General features: G+C 37.4%; 4 protein-coding genes across 4 annotated transcripts; 2 read left to right on the top strand and 2 right to left on the bottom strand.

The window, feature by feature from the left end:
- The first annotated feature begins 4,540 nt into the window (after positions 1-4,540).
- On the top strand, positions 4,541-5,914 carry LOC133733159 (UPF0481 protein At3g47200-like). The gene has a single exon (XM_062160772.1). The coding sequence runs from the start codon at positions 4,541-4,543 to the stop codon at positions 5,912-5,914; it is 1,374 nt and encodes a 457-aa protein (XP_062016756.1).
- Positions 5,915-7,022: 1,108 nt separating this feature from the next.
- LOC133726171 (membrane protein PM19L-like) lies at positions 7,023-7,883 on the top strand. The gene is made up of 4 exons (XM_062153669.1): positions 7,023-7,208; positions 7,284-7,461; positions 7,567-7,615; positions 7,710-7,883. Exons 1-4 carry the CDS (start codon positions 7,076-7,078, stop codon positions 7,815-7,817), a joined length of 468 nt encoding a protein of 155 aa, XP_062009653.1. The 5' UTR covers positions 7,023-7,075; the 3' UTR covers positions 7,818-7,883.
- Positions 7,884-8,011: 128 nt separating this feature from the next.
- LOC133726170 (uncharacterized) lies at positions 8,012-12,683 on the bottom strand. Its single transcript, XM_062153668.1, has 11 exons — positions 12,530-12,683; positions 12,302-12,446; positions 12,075-12,185; positions 11,926-11,986; positions 11,630-11,742; positions 11,161-11,246; positions 10,755-10,956; positions 9,764-9,817; positions 9,349-9,462; positions 8,647-8,703; positions 8,012-8,464 (listed from the first exon to the last, which is right to left on the bottom strand). Exons 1-11 carry the CDS (start codon positions 12,556-12,558, stop codon positions 8,261-8,263), a joined length of 1,176 nt encoding a protein of 391 aa, XP_062009652.1. The 5' UTR covers positions 12,559-12,683; the 3' UTR covers positions 8,012-8,260.
- A 2,480-nt stretch (positions 12,684-15,163) lies between these two features.
- On the bottom strand, positions 15,164-18,281 carry LOC133726169 (14-3-3-like protein A). Its single transcript, XM_062153667.1, has 5 exons — positions 18,126-18,281; positions 16,929-17,444; positions 16,710-16,832; positions 15,833-15,949; positions 15,164-15,530 (listed from the first exon to the last, which is right to left on the bottom strand). Exons 2-5 carry the CDS (start codon positions 17,412-17,414, stop codon positions 15,465-15,467), a joined length of 792 nt encoding a protein of 263 aa, XP_062009651.1. The 5' UTR covers positions 17,415-17,444; positions 18,126-18,281; the 3' UTR covers positions 15,164-15,464.
- Positions 18,282-20,304: the final 2,023 nt, after the last annotated feature.

Here is a 20,304-nt window from a genome sequence, read left to right as displayed (position 1 = left end):
CAATTTCTGGGGTTTTTGGTTTGTAAAGCTAGGGTTAGGGCTCGTGCTGATAACGTGTTATAGAGAAACTAAAATTGAGAGGAATTTGCTGTGTATTCTCATTGATAATAGGGGCCTCTTTATATAGAGGATTATAATGCTTGAAATCTAAATCATATAAGGAAAGTAATCGTACATTGAATAGGAACCTAGATCCTTCTAATGTAACCATATTACCACTAGGTCAAGTAACCTAGAGTTTGGGCTAAACACAAAATAGAGATTTACTTAAATAAAATTAAAATTGTAGGGCATAATGAGCAAGTAGGGTAAACAAACAAAATGATAGGGTAGAGAGAGAGAGAGAGAGAGAGAGAGAGAGAGAGAGAATAATTAGAACTTTATTAATCATGTTACCTATAACCATGGATCACTTGGAGGTCGACTTTGTGTCTCATATGTTTTTCTCTCTTTACCCATGCAAAAGAACGTCTTGAACAGTTGAACCTACAGGAATAGATGTGTTCATACTTTTGAATTTCCAGAAAATGGAACTTATATATGGGATTTATATGCGTGAGTTAGTGAAAGAGATAATTACAAATCATCAAGCCACATGATATGCAACTGGCATCAAGGGCCAAAAACCACATCCATCTGTATATGGATTTTGCAATGTTGGGGAAGAGTAACCGACAATCTTGATGCGAAGATTGTATCACTCAAGCAAAAAGCATCTTTCTCATTATAAAGACGAGCCCATATTATGCCAAAGACATGGGATATATACTATGCTCTTTTAGACTTTACATTTAAGGCCCGTTTGAGTTTGTTTCTCTTTGAAAAAAAATCAGTTTTTGTCTAAAATTTTAGATTTTATTGTGTTCAGTAAATAAATAAATAAACAGCTTTAATTGAAAATTATAGGTCACTGACAGCAGATTTTAGAAGCAGCCCAAATGTTACTTTTAGGAGATGTTTTCAATTAAATCACTGAAGTTGTTTTATGTTTTTTTTTTTTTAATCAATTAAAACAACTCATATATAGCAACTAGCCTATTGTGAGTCAAACTCACGACCTCTCACTTACAAATGGAAGACTTATGCCATTATACTAAATGGTACTGGGCAAGTTAATTATTTTATGTATTAATAGCACTTTTAGAAATATTATTTACCAAATATAAAACCATTTTAATTCACAGCTGATTATTCTTATCACACAACAGCAACAATTTTTTTTTTTAAAAGTCACAGCAATTCCAAACTAGCCATTAAACAAATAAACAAACTAATATTTTCAAAATGATTGGAATTCAAGCAATGCAATAAGTAATAAAAATTCACTTGCGACTTTTGAATACACTAAAAGCTCTCCCGTGCAACATGCAAGTACCCAAGAGTTTATTTAACTCTTCACTTTTTATTTTGATGTTTCTCTCTCCGTCGCGGGCTTCATTAAGGCATACAAGTATTGGAAATTCTTCTATGCACCACCTATGTATGTGATCCAACACTTATTAGATAATCTCAACCATTGATATATAATATCCAAAAAGTGTATTTAATGTTATCTAGCCATTCATTCGTGTCAGTACAAGTGCACGTCGATGCTCTGAATCCTTCTCCAATATAGCACATCTTCTTCTTTTTGTTAACATCTCCAGTGGAGTTGGTAATGTATAGACCACGTACGTACAATTCATGTGCTGCACTTTTTTTTTTTCTTTCTTTTACATATCTTCGAAAGAGTTGGAATTTCTTTGCTTCTGGATTGAGAAAGAAATATGTTATGTGCTTTCTTGTGCAATTAAATGTTAAGAATATTATAGTGCACTTTTGCTTTGTGTGTGTTTGAAGATTATGTTTTAGAGAAGTTTTCCCCTACATGAAGTAATTCTAATGAGGTCCACTAAAATGAGGATTAGTTGAGGACTTTCTAATTAATGGTTTGTGAGACCCATTTTTCAATTACATTATGACAAATCAATCGTTAGATGTTTATGTATGCATGAGTAGATCAATTCTGAAAATTTTCTTCCAAATTGCTAATAGTGAAGGTATCAAACTAGATCAAATCAATGAACGAACCAAATATGTCAAACATGAACTATTCATGTTCAATTTAGTTGAAAAAATTGCATAAATGATCTACACATAAATATCTAAACATCTATGCTTGATTTGCAAAAATGTGATTGAAAAGTAAGTCTAACACAAAAGTCTTCAAATAGTCCTCATTAGAAAGACACCCCTATATATAGTTCTATATAGTACCTAATCACATTCATTCTTCTACAGTAAAAGAGTCTTATCTTCTTCTATTGATGGCATGCCTCTTTTATTGCTGATGAATGATCTTGCAACTTGTCTGATTTTCAGGTACATGTTTATCTTCCCATTTCTATTTCAACTATTATTTCTGCAATTAGTCTATCTATACTATGATGAACAGGTTGAATGATATTATTGCCCCTCGGGCCGATTCAAAAAAAAAAAAAAATACTATGATGAACAGATTAATGAGATTTTGATTACCTAAATTTAACGGCATGCCGCATGCATGACTTTAACCTTGATGGGCAAGTTTGTAATGTGCCTTGTTGACTATTGTGTTACCAACCATACATTTCTCCTATAATTAAAAACTTAAAAGCTATAAAATTTAAAAATAGTCCTGTAAATAATATTGTTCTCCATTCTAAAATACACACACACATCTACGCACACCCACACACACACACACACATGGCTCTTATAGGATTCTTTTTCTTTTTCTTTTTGGCAAAAAAAAAGATCATTTGTGAGGTCTATTTTTCGATCATATATTGATATCTCGATCTTTCAGTTTTTAGGTATCCATGAGTAGATCATTTCTGTAAAATTTTAGCCACATTGGTATTGTTAAGGTGTCGAACTAGATCAAATCAATGGATCAACCAAATCTATCCAACTTGAACCATTCATGTTCATAATGGTAAATTGTGATTGTGAATATCTTAATGATTACCGATTTGGCTAAAAATTTGTAGAAGTGATCTACTCATGAAAACTTAAAAACTGAATGGTTGAGATACCGATAATCACAAAGTGGGTTGCACAAGCAATCCTTTTTTTGGTAAAAAAAAAAAAAAAAAAAGGATCCTTATTAGGTCCTTAAACTTGAAATTTGAGGATGTTTTTATTTTTAGCATGTAGTTTAATAATTTAAACCACCCATTCTCTAGTTACATATACACATGCTCCCTACAAAAAATTAGCCAAATCAAAAAACATTTAACTATTTGATTAGCACAATATTCGTTCTAATTTTATCTAACATATTACATTTGTGTATATATTTTCAATGACCAAATGATTATGAATTGGTTGATTTTTTTGGACACAACTCTTGCATAGGTATCTAAAGGATCAATAGTTGAAGTTTTTAAATTAGGTTGTATATTAGTGAAAAATAGTAGAAATCCTCAAATTTTTAAATATTCCCCCTCTATCTGTCTTTAATTTTGTTAACTCTTTGTGATTCATTTTTTGATTAAAAAACCTTTTGTTTAGTTGAAAAGGTGATCCATTACGCATTTCAGCAAGTTGTACAATAATGACTTGCTCAAATGGCCGCACCATCAGTAAAATTCATTACAGTATACATGCAACACTAGCCTTACACGAGCATAATACTAAGCACACCCCTAACACATCTACCTATTTTAGTTAAGCACAAAAGCAAGAAATTAAATAATTTAAAGAACAAATAAACTAACCACAAAGTCACTAGTATCTTGTTGACATTTCCCATTTAAAAAAAAAACAGAAAAAACAAAATAGGCCATCATCCTTTTGTGATAAAAGATGGATCCAAAATTAAAATAAAAATTAAAAAGCTAAACATTCTACGAGCCCACAAGACCCAAGCCCACAAATGAGGAGCCCAACAGGCCCAGATCTGAAAACCCTAGTTGACACCCAGTGGCCCAACAAGCCCACTGTAGTCTCTAAAACCAACCCCCCATTACCCGTAGGAAAATCGGGTATAGAAGACGACACGACCCCAGTGTAGTAAGTCTCTAAAAGTCTAAAACCAACCTCCCAGTCTTATTTATTAATGTGTCAATACAAGTGTGGGAGTCCCAGAAAACCCAACTTCAGATGCGCGGTGCCACCCCACCACGATCATCACCACCGCACATCAAACCACCAACAAATTCAGCCTCCCCTCACCAGAAGACTGACCGACTCTCACACCCCATCAGCGTCGACTCCCCGATGCAACCACCGGAGGAAACAATTATGAAATTTTTTAACGAAATGGAAACAATCCAAAGGAGCCCTAATTTTTCTCTGCAACACTTCATATTTATTGTGATAGCTTATTTAGATTGTATTAATCTCAGTAAAATTGTTGAATTGTACTTATCATTTGATAAAAAGTCAAAATTTATAAATTTCATTGTAATTAAAAGTTGGAAAACCATGGATGAATTCCTTACAAATCATAATAACTCAAGAAAACTTGTTTTTTCAGCATAATATGAGCAACTTAGATCAGATCCAATACAAAGGCATGGGAGGTAGCAGTGATATAGAAAGGGGTGAAGTGGATGAAAGCGTTCAAGTTCATCTAGAACATAGAGGTATGACTGTTGAACATTGGAAAACAACCTTCAATACAGAGGTTTTGAACGCCAAATCACCTTTGCCTGCTACATGTTGCATCCTCAAAGTTCCCGAGGTGCTACGAGGACAAAAAGAGGAGGCATACAAACCTAACATAGTCTCAATCGGACCATTTCACAGAGGTGCTGAAAAATTTCAACTCGTCGAAAATGTGAAAAAATGGTATTTAAACTGTCTTCTCTGGCGTAAGGAAACAATAACCTTGGATAGCTTGATCGAAAGCATCAAGGAACAGGAAAAAAAAGCCCGAGGTTATTATGAACCATGCTTTCATCTTGACCAAAGTGACTTTATCAAGATGCTTATACTCGATGGTTGTTTCTTGATAGAATTATTTCGGAAGAAATCTTTTGTAGACAGACAAGATGAGGACGACCCCATTTTCAACGTGCCTTGTATGCTCGAATATCTATACCATGATATTCTGTTACTCGAAAATCAGCTGCCTTGGTTTGTGCTCGAGTTTTTCTATGACCTAATTGAGGGTGGTCTGACTGGTCACCGTAATTCCCTCAGTAAATTGGTCATCGACTTCTTCAAAAATTCAGTGGCTGATCCTAACATTTTCAGCTACCTCAATCCCGAGTCTGATGATAAAATTCTTCATATACTTTATCTGATTAGAATTTCCCTCGTTGAAGGACTAGAAGACCCAAGTCCTCAGACGGAGGCGAGTACAAGCGACACATTTAAGTTGATCCGCCACTTGCCGCAGAGGATACCTAGTGCTACTGCTCTTTCAGAGGCAGGCGTTAAGTTTGAAAAGGTAAAGAGCCGCCCAGGTTGCATATTGAACATAACGTTCAAAAATGGCGTATTCACCATTCCTCATTTGGCTATCGATGAGAGGACAGGTCCTTTGTTCAGGAACCTTATGGCCTACGAGCAGTGCTATCACAGTTGCTTCCATAAGATAACATCCTACGCGTTTTTGATGGATAACCTCATCGATACGAGCCAGGATGTGGATCTTCTATGTGAGAAAGATATAATAGGCACCTTGTTGAGTGCTGATGATGCTTCGAAGTTCTTCAACGAGCTATACCATGACGCCACACTCTCTGAGTTCTACTACTTGGGACTCTGCGGAGAGGTGCAACAATATTACAAAGTACCATGGAACAGGTGGAGAGAGAAATTGAGACGTGATTATTTTGGCACACCATGGGCTACAATCTCCTTTTTTGCAGCTTTTGTCCTCACGGTCCTCACCTTCTTAGGAACCATATACACAATCCTGCAATACCATCATCCCAGTTAATGTTGGATGTCACCTGTTATGCATGTTTCATTTTATTATTTGGTAATTGCCTTTCATTTTCTTTCAACCTTAACGAATAAGGCTTGGCCATTGTAATTGAATTTGTAATCTATGTTGAATTGTTGATGTTTATACATTATTGTACCTAAAGAGACTCTAAATAATTGTTTGTACAATAATTCATTAATTTTCATAATTGCAAGCTAGTAGACCGATTTCATTACAATAACATGTTAATTCTCTACCACTAATGTGTTGATATACCATCAATATTAGGTGAATTGAATTCCTTGTCTTCTCGAGAATGTCCGTAGTATTTCACAAACCATGGTGGCCGGATTTGCCACCCATTATCGGTTTGTTCTGAATTCTATGCAATTTGATACACCGGACCTTTAGGCAGCTAGTGATTCTAGTGAATAGAGAAAAACGTCTTTTGAATTTTAGAAGTAAAAACCAGAGAAAATATAACAAGAGTTGTTAGTTTGGCCATGTGTCAGCTTCGATTTAGAAAACATGCTCATCCGGTTCTCTCCGAATAAATGCTAGTTTGAAACCGTGGACTTTGGTTAAGAATATAGCCAGGTAATTATAGTCTGAATAGGGCATAGGATTTGGTACTCTGGTTTTAAGTTTTAACAGCCGCATTAACCTTGAAAGCCCTGAGAATCAAGAGCAGCGTCAAGAAAGTTAGGATGATGATGGAGGGCAAAACGGTAAATCCTGCAAGTGCATTAACCTTGAAGACCCTGAGAATGCAAGGGCAAAATGGGCATAAAGTTAGGGTGGTACTGTTGATAAGCTCATAGAAGAGAGAATTGGCCTCCTTGGGTTTTTTCTTTGGTCTGAATTGGCCTCCTTAGGTTGAAGAATTAAGGTTAGCCGTGTCGTTGGACTTTTTCAAATAAACTCTCGTAATTTCATTAATCCAAGTGGACTCCAAGAAGTCCGTTTTCAGGGTTTATCTTCACTTTAAAGGCACCATGCCCTTAAGAGTGACACGTTTGTAGGCGAGGTCCTAACAAGAAACCACGTAACCAGAGCTCTGTGTCCTTTTCTCCATCAACATGAATCACCCACTTATAACTATAAACCTCGGTGAGTCCCTTCCGCCCTGCGTTGAGATTTGAACTGTAGCTTGTGTTCTTAAGCTTTTTAACAATGGCGCTTGGGAGAGTTGGAAGAAGCTTCATGGCTCCTATTTTAGCAGTCAACCTGGTGGTTCATCTGATCGTGGTTGGATTGGCTGGTTGGTCACTTGATAAGTACATCGACGGCGAACAAAATCACCCACGTACGTTCCTCTGCATTTGTTTAGTACGTTACATAGTTTTACTGTTTTGAGCTTTGAGAAGTGATACTTATGCAGATTTGGGAGGGAATACATCGACTAACTTTATGTTAATCTTTGCTCTAATTGCCGGAGCGTTTGGTGCTTGCTCTGTAATTATAGGGATGATGCATCTGCAAGCATGGCAGCACGAAAGTCATGCTGCTGCAGCTTCTATAGCCATTATTTCCTGGGCTATGATAGCCCTGGCTTTCGGGTAATTTACTCTAAACTAAAACGGATTCAAAATACTGGACCTAAACTGTAGTCGGTGTTTGCTAATCTTTTCATTTACCACCTTGGGTGATTGTCTTGGATGCAGTTTTGTATGTAAGGAGGTCATATTAGGGGGACACAGAGGAAGACGATTGGTAAGAGAATTTTAAGCAAGATCTAGCTTACTTATAATTAGTTGTTTGAAGCAAAACTGAACAGTAAACAAACTATACTCTTGTAATTTTTCAGCAAACATTGGAACTTTTAATTGCAATATCCCTACTAAGTCAATTGCTGTACTTGGTGCTACTGAATGCTGGGCTGTTCAAGAGGAGATATGGACCAACTGTTGTCTGAGTTCTGTGCCTCTCACTACCAAGTGTTTAGTTATCTCTTAGCTGATAGCCACGCTTTGTTTTGTGTATCAGTTTCAAGGAACTTGTAAAATTTTCAATGTACATTTCGCTTGCCGTAGCATCAAACAGATACCAATGATGATCCACCCAACTAAAAGAAAAAAAAAACACACACACAAAATGAAGGCAGCAATATAAAGAAATGTTGGGTAAATTGCAGAATGTTATAAAACCAAACTCCATAAACAAACGATGGCAGCAACAATAACTGTTAACCCGAAGTTTTCAACATAAAATTGGAGACTGATCAATCTATTCACTCCCTTTTAGATCTAGTAAAGTTAACTATCATTCCTCATATGCTTACTATTTCATCTTAAATAGTACTGTTATGCAGAACCAAACATCAATTATTCTAGGTACTGAAAAATGAACTCGTCACCATTATGATTCAGTTGATTCATCTAATTTCCATTCGACTATTGCCAGAGTATGGCGACCTCCAGAGGCAATAAGTTTGGCAATCCAATGTCCCTGGGCTTCAGTGTCACTGACATTTTTGGGAGGGAGTTTGATGGGGACTTCCATCGGTTGACCAGTTGTTACCTTCCATCCATATCCGAGACGTCCATGGTCACCTCGACCATACTGTCAATATAAACATATGCAGTTGATTTCGGAATCAAACATAATGTAAAAGAAAATTTAAAATTTTGAAGACCAGAAAGAGACACCGACCAACTAGGTCGAACAGAGGTCTTTCAATAGTGTTATTGATATTCTGGGAACTTGCATTTTTCAGCTTAATGACGGCAGTAAGAGTTTCTTACCGAGAAAATGCGCCCATCACGTGTTAATGCAGCAGAGTGAGTGCCTCCACAAGACACCTATATCACAATTAAGCAAGAGTTACTCAAGCTGTTAAAGTAGTTGAGATTACTACTACAGCGTGCAGGAACTTCAGAGCAGTCAAAACAAGAGAAACAATTGACAATAGGCAAAAGACAACGTGTCGTTCATAGACCATTCAATCAAATGATGAAGAAGCCAAGTGTATCATTGTCTATTTCAAATGGTAGGAAACGTTGACAGATGTTCTGACTAAGACTATAAGGCATAGTGCCAAAAATGAGATTCAAATCATGAAATAATGTCTTAGGCTAGCACACTAAGATGATCTCTTTCCTCTTTTTCACCCATTCTACCAAAACTGATATGGAGAAACAGCTAACATCTTTAATTAGTCGATTTGGAATTCCCAAATCAGAATACATGAAACCCCTTTCTGGTCTTACGAAAAAACAGAATAAGAACTTTATTAGAAAATATATCTGAAATCCTAACATCATTTGCTGTCTATCACCATCGACCACAAAAGCATTGTTAGAATTTAGAACTAGTCCAGAACCCACCTCTCCTGACGTGTCAGTCACTGCACTGACTTTATATACTCAAATAGGTTTCCATGTATTCTAAGTTCCAACTAAGCAAAGCTATCAGAGGATTTGCAAGGAAAACAATATAATTGGTACCTGAACGATATCCTCCCCAGCTAAAAGATGAACCTTTTGCGGGACCATTTTACTGCTCTTATCATTATCGCCGAAACCAAGTCTACCATGTTCCCCTCGGCCCCATCCATACACCTGCAATATAATAATATAGGCAAGGAAATAAGGTTCTGTTAGCCCAGGTACATAGAAAGTTAACAATACAGGATATTTAAATTATCGAAAATTTATCTCAGATAGTGATTGACGCATCATCTAATTAAAAAAAAAAAAAAAAAAAAAAAAACCGTAAACAGCTATGATCTCAATACCTATGCATCTGAAGCTATAGTGTAAGACTAACCACCTTTAGACTAATAACAGCATCCAATAGATTACACTCATGCAAATGAAAAACCTCATAGCTAATATTTAGTAAAGTGAGAGTAATCATCACCTCTCCATCATCTGTTAGTGCAGTAGAATGCCATCCTCCAGCAGCAATATCCACCTATAGTGGCGGCACAAAAGATTAATAAATCATATCACATGAGTCATGAATAACCATCTTGTTATGAGCAGTTGATAAAGTCATAAACATAAAAGCCAGAGGCCATTGTATCATTATCTCCTGGCTACGTGAGGAGAAGAAAATCACAAACAAGCAAGACAAAATTAGCACCACAAGACAGGCTAGAGTGAGGAGAGGCTTCCGGGTTTCTACCTAATAACAAATCTCATAAAGATATTTCCCAATTTTTTTCTTTCACTGTATAAATAGGTATTAATGTATTATTAAGTAATTTAGTTACATCATCAGTATTGTATTGCAAGAATCTATGCATAAAAGTGACAGGATGGAGTTGGTTGATCTTTGACACTTACATTCTCTGAACCCTAATTTGACCAGCAAACATTCCAAGGATTAAACATAAACTTGAAAGAAGATTAATTCTGTTGACTCATTCTAATATTTAACTGCTACAGAAGCGTAAGAGCAACAATTTCATTGCTTCAAGAATTCAACCCTGAGTATGTGGTAGAAATGTTTCAAATCTTAAGCCACTTTGTTATGTACTATATGAAGGCCAAGGTACAGATGCCCCAGTGGGCTACTGCTTATGTAGTTGCCGCTCTATCAACATCCCACCCTGACTAATGACTACAGTGCCCTTTCCCCCCCAATTCAGCACCTGCTGCTAATTTGTAGTTGCTGTAGAAATTGTTCCATATAGGGACAATATAGACTACCAAGACTTCAAAACTGCTTCAGAAGATGACACAGTTATGATGAAATCTAGGTCAGGAGAACACCACACATCTGTGAATAGCATATTCCAGAAGGTGCACAATAAAAGAAATTTTGATAATCAAACAGTTGTGTTACCTGGTAAGCATAAACGACTAAAAGAGATGAAAGAAAACCAATAGGAGACTGCAATACAAACCAAAGTAAGACCAGAAAGTCCGTGGACAGGAATGGGTTGTGATCTTGGCTGCGTATCCCCTGTTCCAAGCTGTCCATATTCGTTGTTACCCCATGCCCATAAAGTGCCATCCTCTTGGAGAGCCAAATTATGAAATGCTCCTACTGCAATGAGCTTCACCGCATCAAGACCTTGTACTCGTACAGGTGTTGAAATTTGTTTTCTGAAAATCAGAAGAAAAATTACGGATGATGGTACTGATAATAGTCCAATGAGTTCTCAATTGCATGCAGGTTGGTAGTATAACTATGAAAAGGGTTGGTACAGTACATTATGTGATGTAAGAAAGATGCTTGATATAGACATTATGCTATGTAAAAAAGATGCTTAGAAACAAGTGACAAAGTTAAGTCTAAGGGCACCATACATGTCTCCTGGAGGCCATGGTTGACCCCATGTCCATACATGCCCTTCACGTGTAAGCACCACAGAGTGAGTGCCCCCAGCAGCTACCTGTGATGTGAAAGTAGACATATCAAATACGGAGAGATGCCACTTGATACTGACTTCCTTGGACAAAATATATAAGCTCCAAATGAGTAATAATAACCATATAATCTAATACTCTTAAAAATTGTAAGCTAATAGTGTATGCTCATCGTTTCTATAGTTACATCAGAACAAATCACTGGCTTCATCTGATCTTTCATTTCAAAGTGGTTTTTGAAATCCATTGCCACAACTCAATGATCAGACAACAACAGTTGGGGAGAATACTACCAAGTGCGTGGGAAAGGAGAATATTCTGCTGAGAGAATGCAACTAAATTCAATGCTGATGCACACCCAACAGTTTGTATCATGCACTGAACCAAAAAATTCGCATTAGCAACTCACCTGGCGAACTACAAGTTTGGGAGCACAGCGCTGAGGAATCACTATGTCCCTTTTCAAAGGTTTACCAGTGTCACGCTCAGGTTCTTCACCACACTGTCCATACTCATTTCCACCTGCACCAAACAACTCTTGTTCCCTCAAAATGGTATATATAACCTCAATAAAAACATAAGGGTTTCTCTATTCTCGGCAGCAAAGGAGAAAACTACAACTGGCTAAAGGAGTTACACTAGTTCTTATATCTTCAAATTCAAAAATAACGAAAAAAAAAAACAATAGTATGAAAGAGCTGTTACCCCAGGCATAAGCGCGGCCTTGATCATCAACAGCCAAACAATGCCATCCACCAATAGCAGCCTATATTCCAAAAGAAAAGCCTCTATGAGAATCACACAAAACAATCAATGCAATCCCTACTTTCTAAGCATGGTTAAAACAAATTTACCTGAACGATTTTAACACTGGCAAGAGCTTTAACTTGGCTAGGAACGTTCTCAGTTTTGCTCTCGGGAGGGTGCCCCAAAGTCCCTCTCTGATTCCAACCCCATGTAAACAGCTATAATTTCACCACAAAACAAACACACAAAAACCTCCAAACTCTCAGGTAACCAGAAAAAAAGAGACAAATGAAAACAGAAAAAAGAGAGGAGCCAGAAGGGAGAGGGGACCCACCTTGCCATCTTCACAAATGGCGAGAGAGTTTCTGCTACCGGCGACAACGGAGCGAACAGTCCGGGACTCTAGGGCGGTGACAACGCACACAAGGTCCTTCTCCTCGTTGCTCCCGATTCCCAATTGGCCATCTTCTCCGGAACCCCTGAGACAAAAAACGAAACGCGTGGAGTGGCAAGGCAAGTAAATAGCGAGTGAAGGAGGGGTAGAGGAGGAAGGAGAAGGTACCAGGTGATAATGGCGGTATCGGATACCATGGGAAGAGTGATGGAATAGTAGAAGCAGGGGTAATAGAGTTGTGGAGCACTGAGAGTTTATTATATATATAGGCAGAGCTGCTAGCACCGATTTGGGTTGGAACAGGATGCGCACAAACTCCAAGTGGGCAAGACGGCGTCGTAGTGGGAAAAGTTTGACGCGCCAATAAAAGTTTACGGGGTTGTGGCTTGTGGTTAATGGAGTTGTGGCGACGATTTTAGTTTGGGTGCAGTTATTGTTACCTTACTATTTTCTTAGTTCACTCTACAAACATTTGAATTATTGAAAGACTATATTACTCAAATGCAAAATGACTAATAAGTACATTAATTTTCTAAAATTTAAATTTGTAAAGAAAACTAAATACATAATTAGTTAATAAAATACAAATACTACTTAATTTCTCATTGGATAACATTAATCTTTTTCTTCTCCGCCCAAATTTAAATTTATTACTTTTTTTTTTGTCTTTTTATTCTCTCCTCATGGTTAATTCATTATTCAATTCACAAAACCATTAGTGTTAACTTCATCAAAATCTTTGCAATATTCTTTTTTTTTTTTTTTGAATAATTGCAATATTCTTTATGAACACTAAAAGTAAAAAATTAAAACACGAAAAAAAAATCAATATTTTCTTCATTGCTCATAGTTGTTAACTTACTAATCTTTTTATATAGATTGAAATAGACGAACATTGAAATTGAAAGAAAAAAAATAGAATATGTCATATAAGGAGACCATGGAGACCCATAGCACAAGGAGACCCAGCCCCATAGCACAAGGGTAAGCCAGCCCACAGACCAATTCAAGGCCCAAGAAGCCCAGCCACTCCACATGCAGGCCCAAAGAGTAGGGTAAACCAAAGCCCTAACCTATTGAGCCCACATGCATCTTTCCAGCCAAAAACCACCCGTCGGGTCGCCGCCGACACTCGTCATCCAGGCAGCCACTCCATCATCTTCGTTCTCCAAACCACGAAGACGTACGAACACAGCCGTGTCCGCTACAGTTCTTCGGCCTAAGGCCGAACCCGATCCAACCCAACCACCGAAACAACGCACCACGCCGTCAACGCCTGTTCGATCCCAGCAAACCATCACCTCCCAAGTGCCCCCGATCGGATCTGAACCCAGATAGACTTGAGCAACCCAGCCATCAACGAGTTCCCCTCCGACATCGCCCAACACCAACGAGATTAAAGGCGAGAATTCCCGCATCTTCGCAACCATCAAGGGGGCAAACCAGATCCAAACTTAACATCTTGGGACACTGTCGGAGACAATCGTCGTCGCAGCCAAGTAGGGGAGAAGAAAGAGAAGCGCCGCCCCCCTTCCAAATCCAAATTACCGAGCCACTACGTAGCCGGGAAACCTCTCTGTCGAGAGTCAGGAAATTTGCAGCGCCGCCGCCGCCATTCAAGGCCGGTTGCAGCCTTGGGGTTTCTCTCAAGAGAGAAAGAGAAAGAGAGAGCATTTTTTTATAAAATGTACGTAATTTAATAATGAATATTCGCCATTCAAGATATCATATACTTGCTGAAATGGATAGTAGGAATTGGTTAGTGCAATGCATTTTTAATTGCTTATATATATATATATATATATATATATATATATATATATATATATATATATATATATATATTTAATTGGAAGGGGTCCAACTGAGTCTCTTATCTTGGTGCAATGATTAAGGGCTAGTTTGAGATTGCTGTGACTTTAAAAAAAAAAAACTGTTGCTGATGTGTTGTGAGAATAATCAGCTGTGAATTAAAACAGTTTCGTGTTTGATAAATAATATTTTTAAAAGTGCTGCCAATACATAAAACAACTGCAGAGTGTGTTTTGATCCACAGCAGCTTCTAAAAGCAACTTATAGGCTGCTTCTAAAATCTACTGCCAGTGACCTATAGCTTTCAATTAAAGCTGTTTTTTATTTATTTACCAAACACAATAAAATCTGAAATTTTGAACAAAAACTGATTTTTTTAAAAGCGAAGCAATCCCAAACGGGGCCTAATAGTTTGCTTTATACACGCAAATCCTTATTTTCTCATTATACCATGTCACAGAAGAGAGTACGTGTCACATGCAGATGAGTAGGAGAGGCTATGAAGGTGGTGCGATTGGAAATGCTCTAATTCCTCCAGAAAAATTGACGAGAGGCAAATGATAAAGTACACATGGCGACAGAGTGAACAAGAGCCAGAACCAAATACCAAGCAAACAAGGTGACTCAGGGCAACAGATTGAGAAAGAAGTAAACAAGATGACGAGACATGCGTGTGTTTGCGTCCCTCAATGGCTAGAGGGACATCCGCAGCAATAGAAGCTATGCAAAAGAGGCAAAGCTAATGCATGGCGGATAGGAAACTGAAAGCAATACTTAACTTTATATGACACCTAGTGTACTTTTGAGTTTTGACTCAATTTCAATACATCAACTTCACTTCAACAATAATAGGCAACGTAAACATCAACTGCCTTTGAATGAGGTCTAGTTGAAGAATGATATCTGTGAGAGACAGAACAATGAGGGTTAACCATCGTACACAAACAGGTGGGATTCAACGTTGCCACATCATAAAGGAAGAAGAAAATAGAAAGCACACCAACAATGCAAATCTGGATAACAATCAGAACAGTTGAACATCGAAAAGGACATCATAAACCACTAATTTTTTAACACTAAATCATATAGCAGAGCAATCAAAGCACTGAACCAAATTCTTCTCGCCAATTATAAAAGCAATTTTACGATCTGTTGGAATATTCCAACTCTAAGTGCTGACGCACTCGAGATCGTCAAGTTCATAGAGAAATCCTGCTACAACCACATGGCATCTATTACAAAGGTCTGAAGATAAAGGTACACATAGCACATATCCTAAGATCCAAATTCATCACTGTGCGGGGGCTTCGCCTGATTCACGCTTTGATGCTTCCTTGATTTCATCCCCAGCATCATCCTAAGATAACAGGAACAAAAACAGTTGGCCAACAAAAACCAAAAATGTAATGTTTATGTTAGAACATGAGATTGCATACCAATACTACAAAATAAAAAAGAATAGAAAAAAGTAGTGTCCAATCATAAAGATAATTAAAATTCAGTTTTGGTATAAGAACAGGTTCTTTCAATACAGGATAAATGGACATGCATAAATACGGTAATAGTCTCGTGTCCAAACTTATAGGTAACATCAGAACACATGGATGCATTGAAGCATATTTGTGCATGCAGTGTGTTTTGACAAAGCGAGAAAGATACCGTGATGTCAGAGGTCCACAGTGTCAGATTGTCTCGGAGGAGTTGCATGATCAAAGTACTGTCCTTGTATGATTCTTCACCCAGTGTGTCAAGTTCAGAAATAGCCTCATCGAAAGCCTGAGAGATGAATATAAAAGGCAAACAGTAAGCATTCCATTCAAAATTTAATTTCACAATGTCAGGCTAAAAAGTTTAATCAGCCAGCCAGAAGAGTAAAGTTAATTTTGAAAAGAATATATGCAAAATATGCAAGATGTATTAACAAAAACGTTCATATAACGAACCAACTGTTTTTAAAGTAAAGAACATATGACCAAATTCATGCCCTAAACCCACCAGAGAGAGGATAATATATAGACTTCACATGCAGATATAACATGCAACCTAAGATTATTCTAAAAGGTGTAAAAAGAAAAAAAAGGAAAAAAAAATATTCTCAAAAGTGAGGGAAGCAACAAAAGCTTTATCAAAGTGTGTAAAAAAGTTAATTATCCAGCTAGATCAACACCCTAATATTTAAAACTAATCAAAATAAAGAAAGGCATTTGTAAAGTCAAAGTCAGGAATTAGAAACTATTCAGGGAAAAAAAATCTCCAAAGCAAGCTTCTTTTATGCTTAAAGACCAACTAACAAGAAACCATGCAAACAGCAGCTCCACTAAAACCAATAAACGACATTCATAAATGGAACACACAGAGCAGACAAATAAAACATGGATATTTATAGCAACTAAGTGTATTGAAGCTTTAGAAATCAATTCAAATGAATTAATATTCATGTCATAAACCAACTTCAAAGAATTACTCAAATACTATGGACTTGGATGTCAATGAAATAAACAGATAAACAGCAAGTATAAAAGCCTTGTGCATCTACCTGTTTAGCCAGATTGCAAGCACGGTCTGGTGAGTTAAGGATTTCATAGTAGAACACTGAGAAGTTGAGAGCAAGTCCCAGCCTTATTGGGTGAGTTGGAGCCAACTCAGCCAGAGCAATGTCCTACACCAAAGAAATGAAACAAGGTTAGTGATCACTGAAACATCACAAACACAAATAGACAACTAAGAGTGGCAGCAAAACAAGCTCAGCACCAACCTGAGCAGATTTGTAAGCCAACAATGTGCTCTCAGCTGCTTCCTTTCTTTCACCTCCAGTCTTAAATTCAGCAAGGTACCTATGGTAGTCACCTTTCATCTTGAGGTAGAACACCTTGGACTCAGCAGATGATGCTGAGGGTATAAGGTGGGACTCGAGAAGGTTCAAGATCCCATCACAGATCTTGCTCAGTTCAGTCTCGATCTTGCTCCTGTACTCCTTGATGATTGACACGTGATCTTCATTACCCCTGCTCTCCTCCTTCTGCTCAATGGAAGAGATAATTCTCCACGAAGCTCTCCTAGCTCCAATGACATTCTTATAAGCAACAGAGAGGAGGTTTCTTTCCTCCACAGTTAGCTCCTCAACATCAACAGTCTTTGCGACCTTCTCCATAAACTCAACCATCTCCTCATAACGCTCAGCTTGCTCAGCCAACTTGGCCATGTAAACATTCTCCTCGCGTGTAGAATCAGTTGGCGACATCTTTGCAGTGTATTAAGAAAATTCTCAAACCTGAAATGTGTTAAACAATCATCAATTGAAGCCACTATTTACACACACAAATATCACCACATATTCCACGGAACAAATCATCATATCATAAAGCATATCAGTTACATACAACAGTAGCAAGCACCGAGGGTATAAATGATTGCTCAGATCTGTAAAAAAAAAAAAAAAAACAAACTCGAGAGCTAGTTCCAGTTGTTTATATAAAACAATTTCCAATACAATCCCAACCGCTGGATTCGTTCCTTTACTAGTTTTAATTTTTTTTTCTCTTCACAATCAAACAGATCAGGATCAGATTAGATCAAAAATCTTGCTAATCTTGCTCTCAACTTAGCCAAACAGTAAATTCCAAGCTTTATTCGATTCCTTATCCCTTACATTTTTCCGATTCAACAACATTTTTCCAGTCATAAATCTAAATCGGATCAATCCAGTAGCCAAATCTAACTATCATACAGCTTAAATCCATCAGATCGAATCACGAACACATACAAGTGATAATCACATCCAAAAAATATTTAAAAAAAAAAAAACAATTCAAAACCCTAGATCTAACGCAAATCATCACCAAACGCGAAACAGATCTGCGAAATCCGAAAGAAAAAAATAAATTTTAAAATAAAAAATAAAAAACTGGATCAAACCCTAGCGCAACCCTAAGCGAAGTTGCAGCGTCCGTACCTGTCTCGGTCGACGACGAAGCAGAAGAAGATCTAGGCTCGTAAAATGGAAAATGGGCATTGGGGTGGGGGGCTTTAAACGAGGAGAGGAGTGGAGGTAGGTCCAATCGGAACGAGACACGTGGTGGGTGGCGGAGATTCCGTGGGAGATTATTTTGGAGCAGACCACGCTGGACGTTGACCGTCAACGCCATCACTAAAGGGCCACCCTACAAACATTGTTGATTGTCGTTGATATTATTGCTTGCGTGCCTTGTGCGTTGTGAGTGGGGCCGGACGGACTTGACGGTTTCCCAAATCTATTTTGAACGACACCGTTTCGGCCCTTTTGGCAAACGACAGTACGACACCGCCAACCGCGTTGACGTGTTTGGTCAAATCTTGAATGATGGGCGTTTGGTGAAGGAGCACCTTTTGTCCTTGATTGAGTTAATGCTTTGTAACCCTTTACAAAAATGACCAAAACACACAATGTGATGCAGTGTTGAGACTTGGAACCACGACCATACAACCCTGTGAAAGGTCATAGTCGAGCAAACATATCAAACCGAGCAAAGGGTTTTTGCCATGACAGAGTATATCTTGATATGAGCACTAAAGTCAAAATTTTGATCATAGTTTAATAGTTGAAGAGTTAGGACAAATAATGTATCTACGTAATCATATCACACGATTATCGTAGAATAATTTCTTATAGAGAACTTTCAAGTATTTTTTATCTTCTTACTTCATTTTTAAATAATGTACATGGTAGATAAATAACGGTTCACAATAAAAACGGACAAGCCGTGAGAGAGAGGGAGAAAATCTTAGACTTTGCTAGGGTTTATTTTCTTCAAAAGGCGGCGGCAGTGATCTTTTTGGCTTCTTCATAGTAGAGTTATTTTTTTGATATGTCACCACAATTTTAAAGTAAATGAAGTGGTCAATAAAGCACTATTCGCTAGTTGGTGCTTGATATAATACATTGTTTTAGTTGAGACTCTTGTTATTATCTCAGGAAGTTCTCTTGATGCACATTGTAATTTGGGGTTTATGCACCATGTGTCGCCATGTATTTCGTAGTTTCATTAATCAATACTTAAAAGCAACCGCACTGGTTCTTATTATAAAAAAAATGTACATAGCACATATATTTAAAGGGATAAATCTAAATAAGAAAACATACTCATTTAAAAGGTGCAAGAGAACTTGTGCAAGATGCTCGAGTAGCTCACAAAGTTTGTATTTCTATCCTTCCAACTAAACACCATAACAGTGGCGGATCCAGGATTGAAACTTTGGGTGGGCTTAGATTTCTTAAACTATATATATATATATATTATGGAGAATCTCGACGGTACCATATTTTCCGACGATTCCAGCCTTCTTTGTCCTCTTAGTCTGCAACAAAAACAATAACCATTTCTTAGAAACACGCAACTTTTCCATATTACCAAATCAATTTGAACTAATTTCATCAAAACAACTCTGTATTCACTAATTGTATCAAATCCTAGCTCTAGCTCAAGAGAAGTTGTTTACACCCGGTTTATGAACCTCCATTCCATCAAATTGCAGCCGTTGAAAAGACAAAATTAAGATAATTACTAATGATTTATTTAATTATTAGCATGGTTATCTTGATGAGGCTAAGAAGAAGAGATATGTTCCAACTAGAAATATCGGAGGAGATTAAGTTTCTTGACATGATGATAAGAATTCCATGCAGCAAGCAAGAACGTTGGAACTAATTAAAGTCAATGTATTTTGGTGGTCACCAAACACTCCAAAGCAATGTAATCATGCACAATACTTATTGAATTTGAATGGGTTTCTACTGCATGACATGGTGCAATGCTTAATTGCATGATCAAATATTGAGAAGTCATATATATCGTGCATATTTGTTAGCTGATGACGTGGGGCTTTAGTATATATCAAGTATATTACTTAACATGCATTAGGAGTCCTAATAAGACTGAAGCAAGCAATTTGAGTTCGAGAGAAAGACTTTACATCCGCTTGGTCATCCAGCAAGTCCACCTCTATATAAAGAAGCATCAACAGAAGACAAGGAACACACACACAACTCCAGCCAAAACTCCATCATGGGTTTCCTTTCATTTTTCTTAGCTCCAGATTAGTTTCATTGTCTTTTCAATTTCTTAGTTGTTAGCTCTACTAGTTCAAGTCATTTC

This window comes from Rosa rugosa, chromosome 1, assembly GCF_958449725.1.
Source record: "Rosa rugosa chromosome 1, drRosRugo1.1, whole genome shotgun sequence".
NCBI lineage: Eukaryota > Viridiplantae > Streptophyta > Magnoliopsida > Rosales > Rosaceae > Rosa > Rosa rugosa.
The sequence above is the reverse complement of the archived record's forward strand: the minus strand, read 5'-3'. Positions and strand labels throughout refer to the sequence as shown.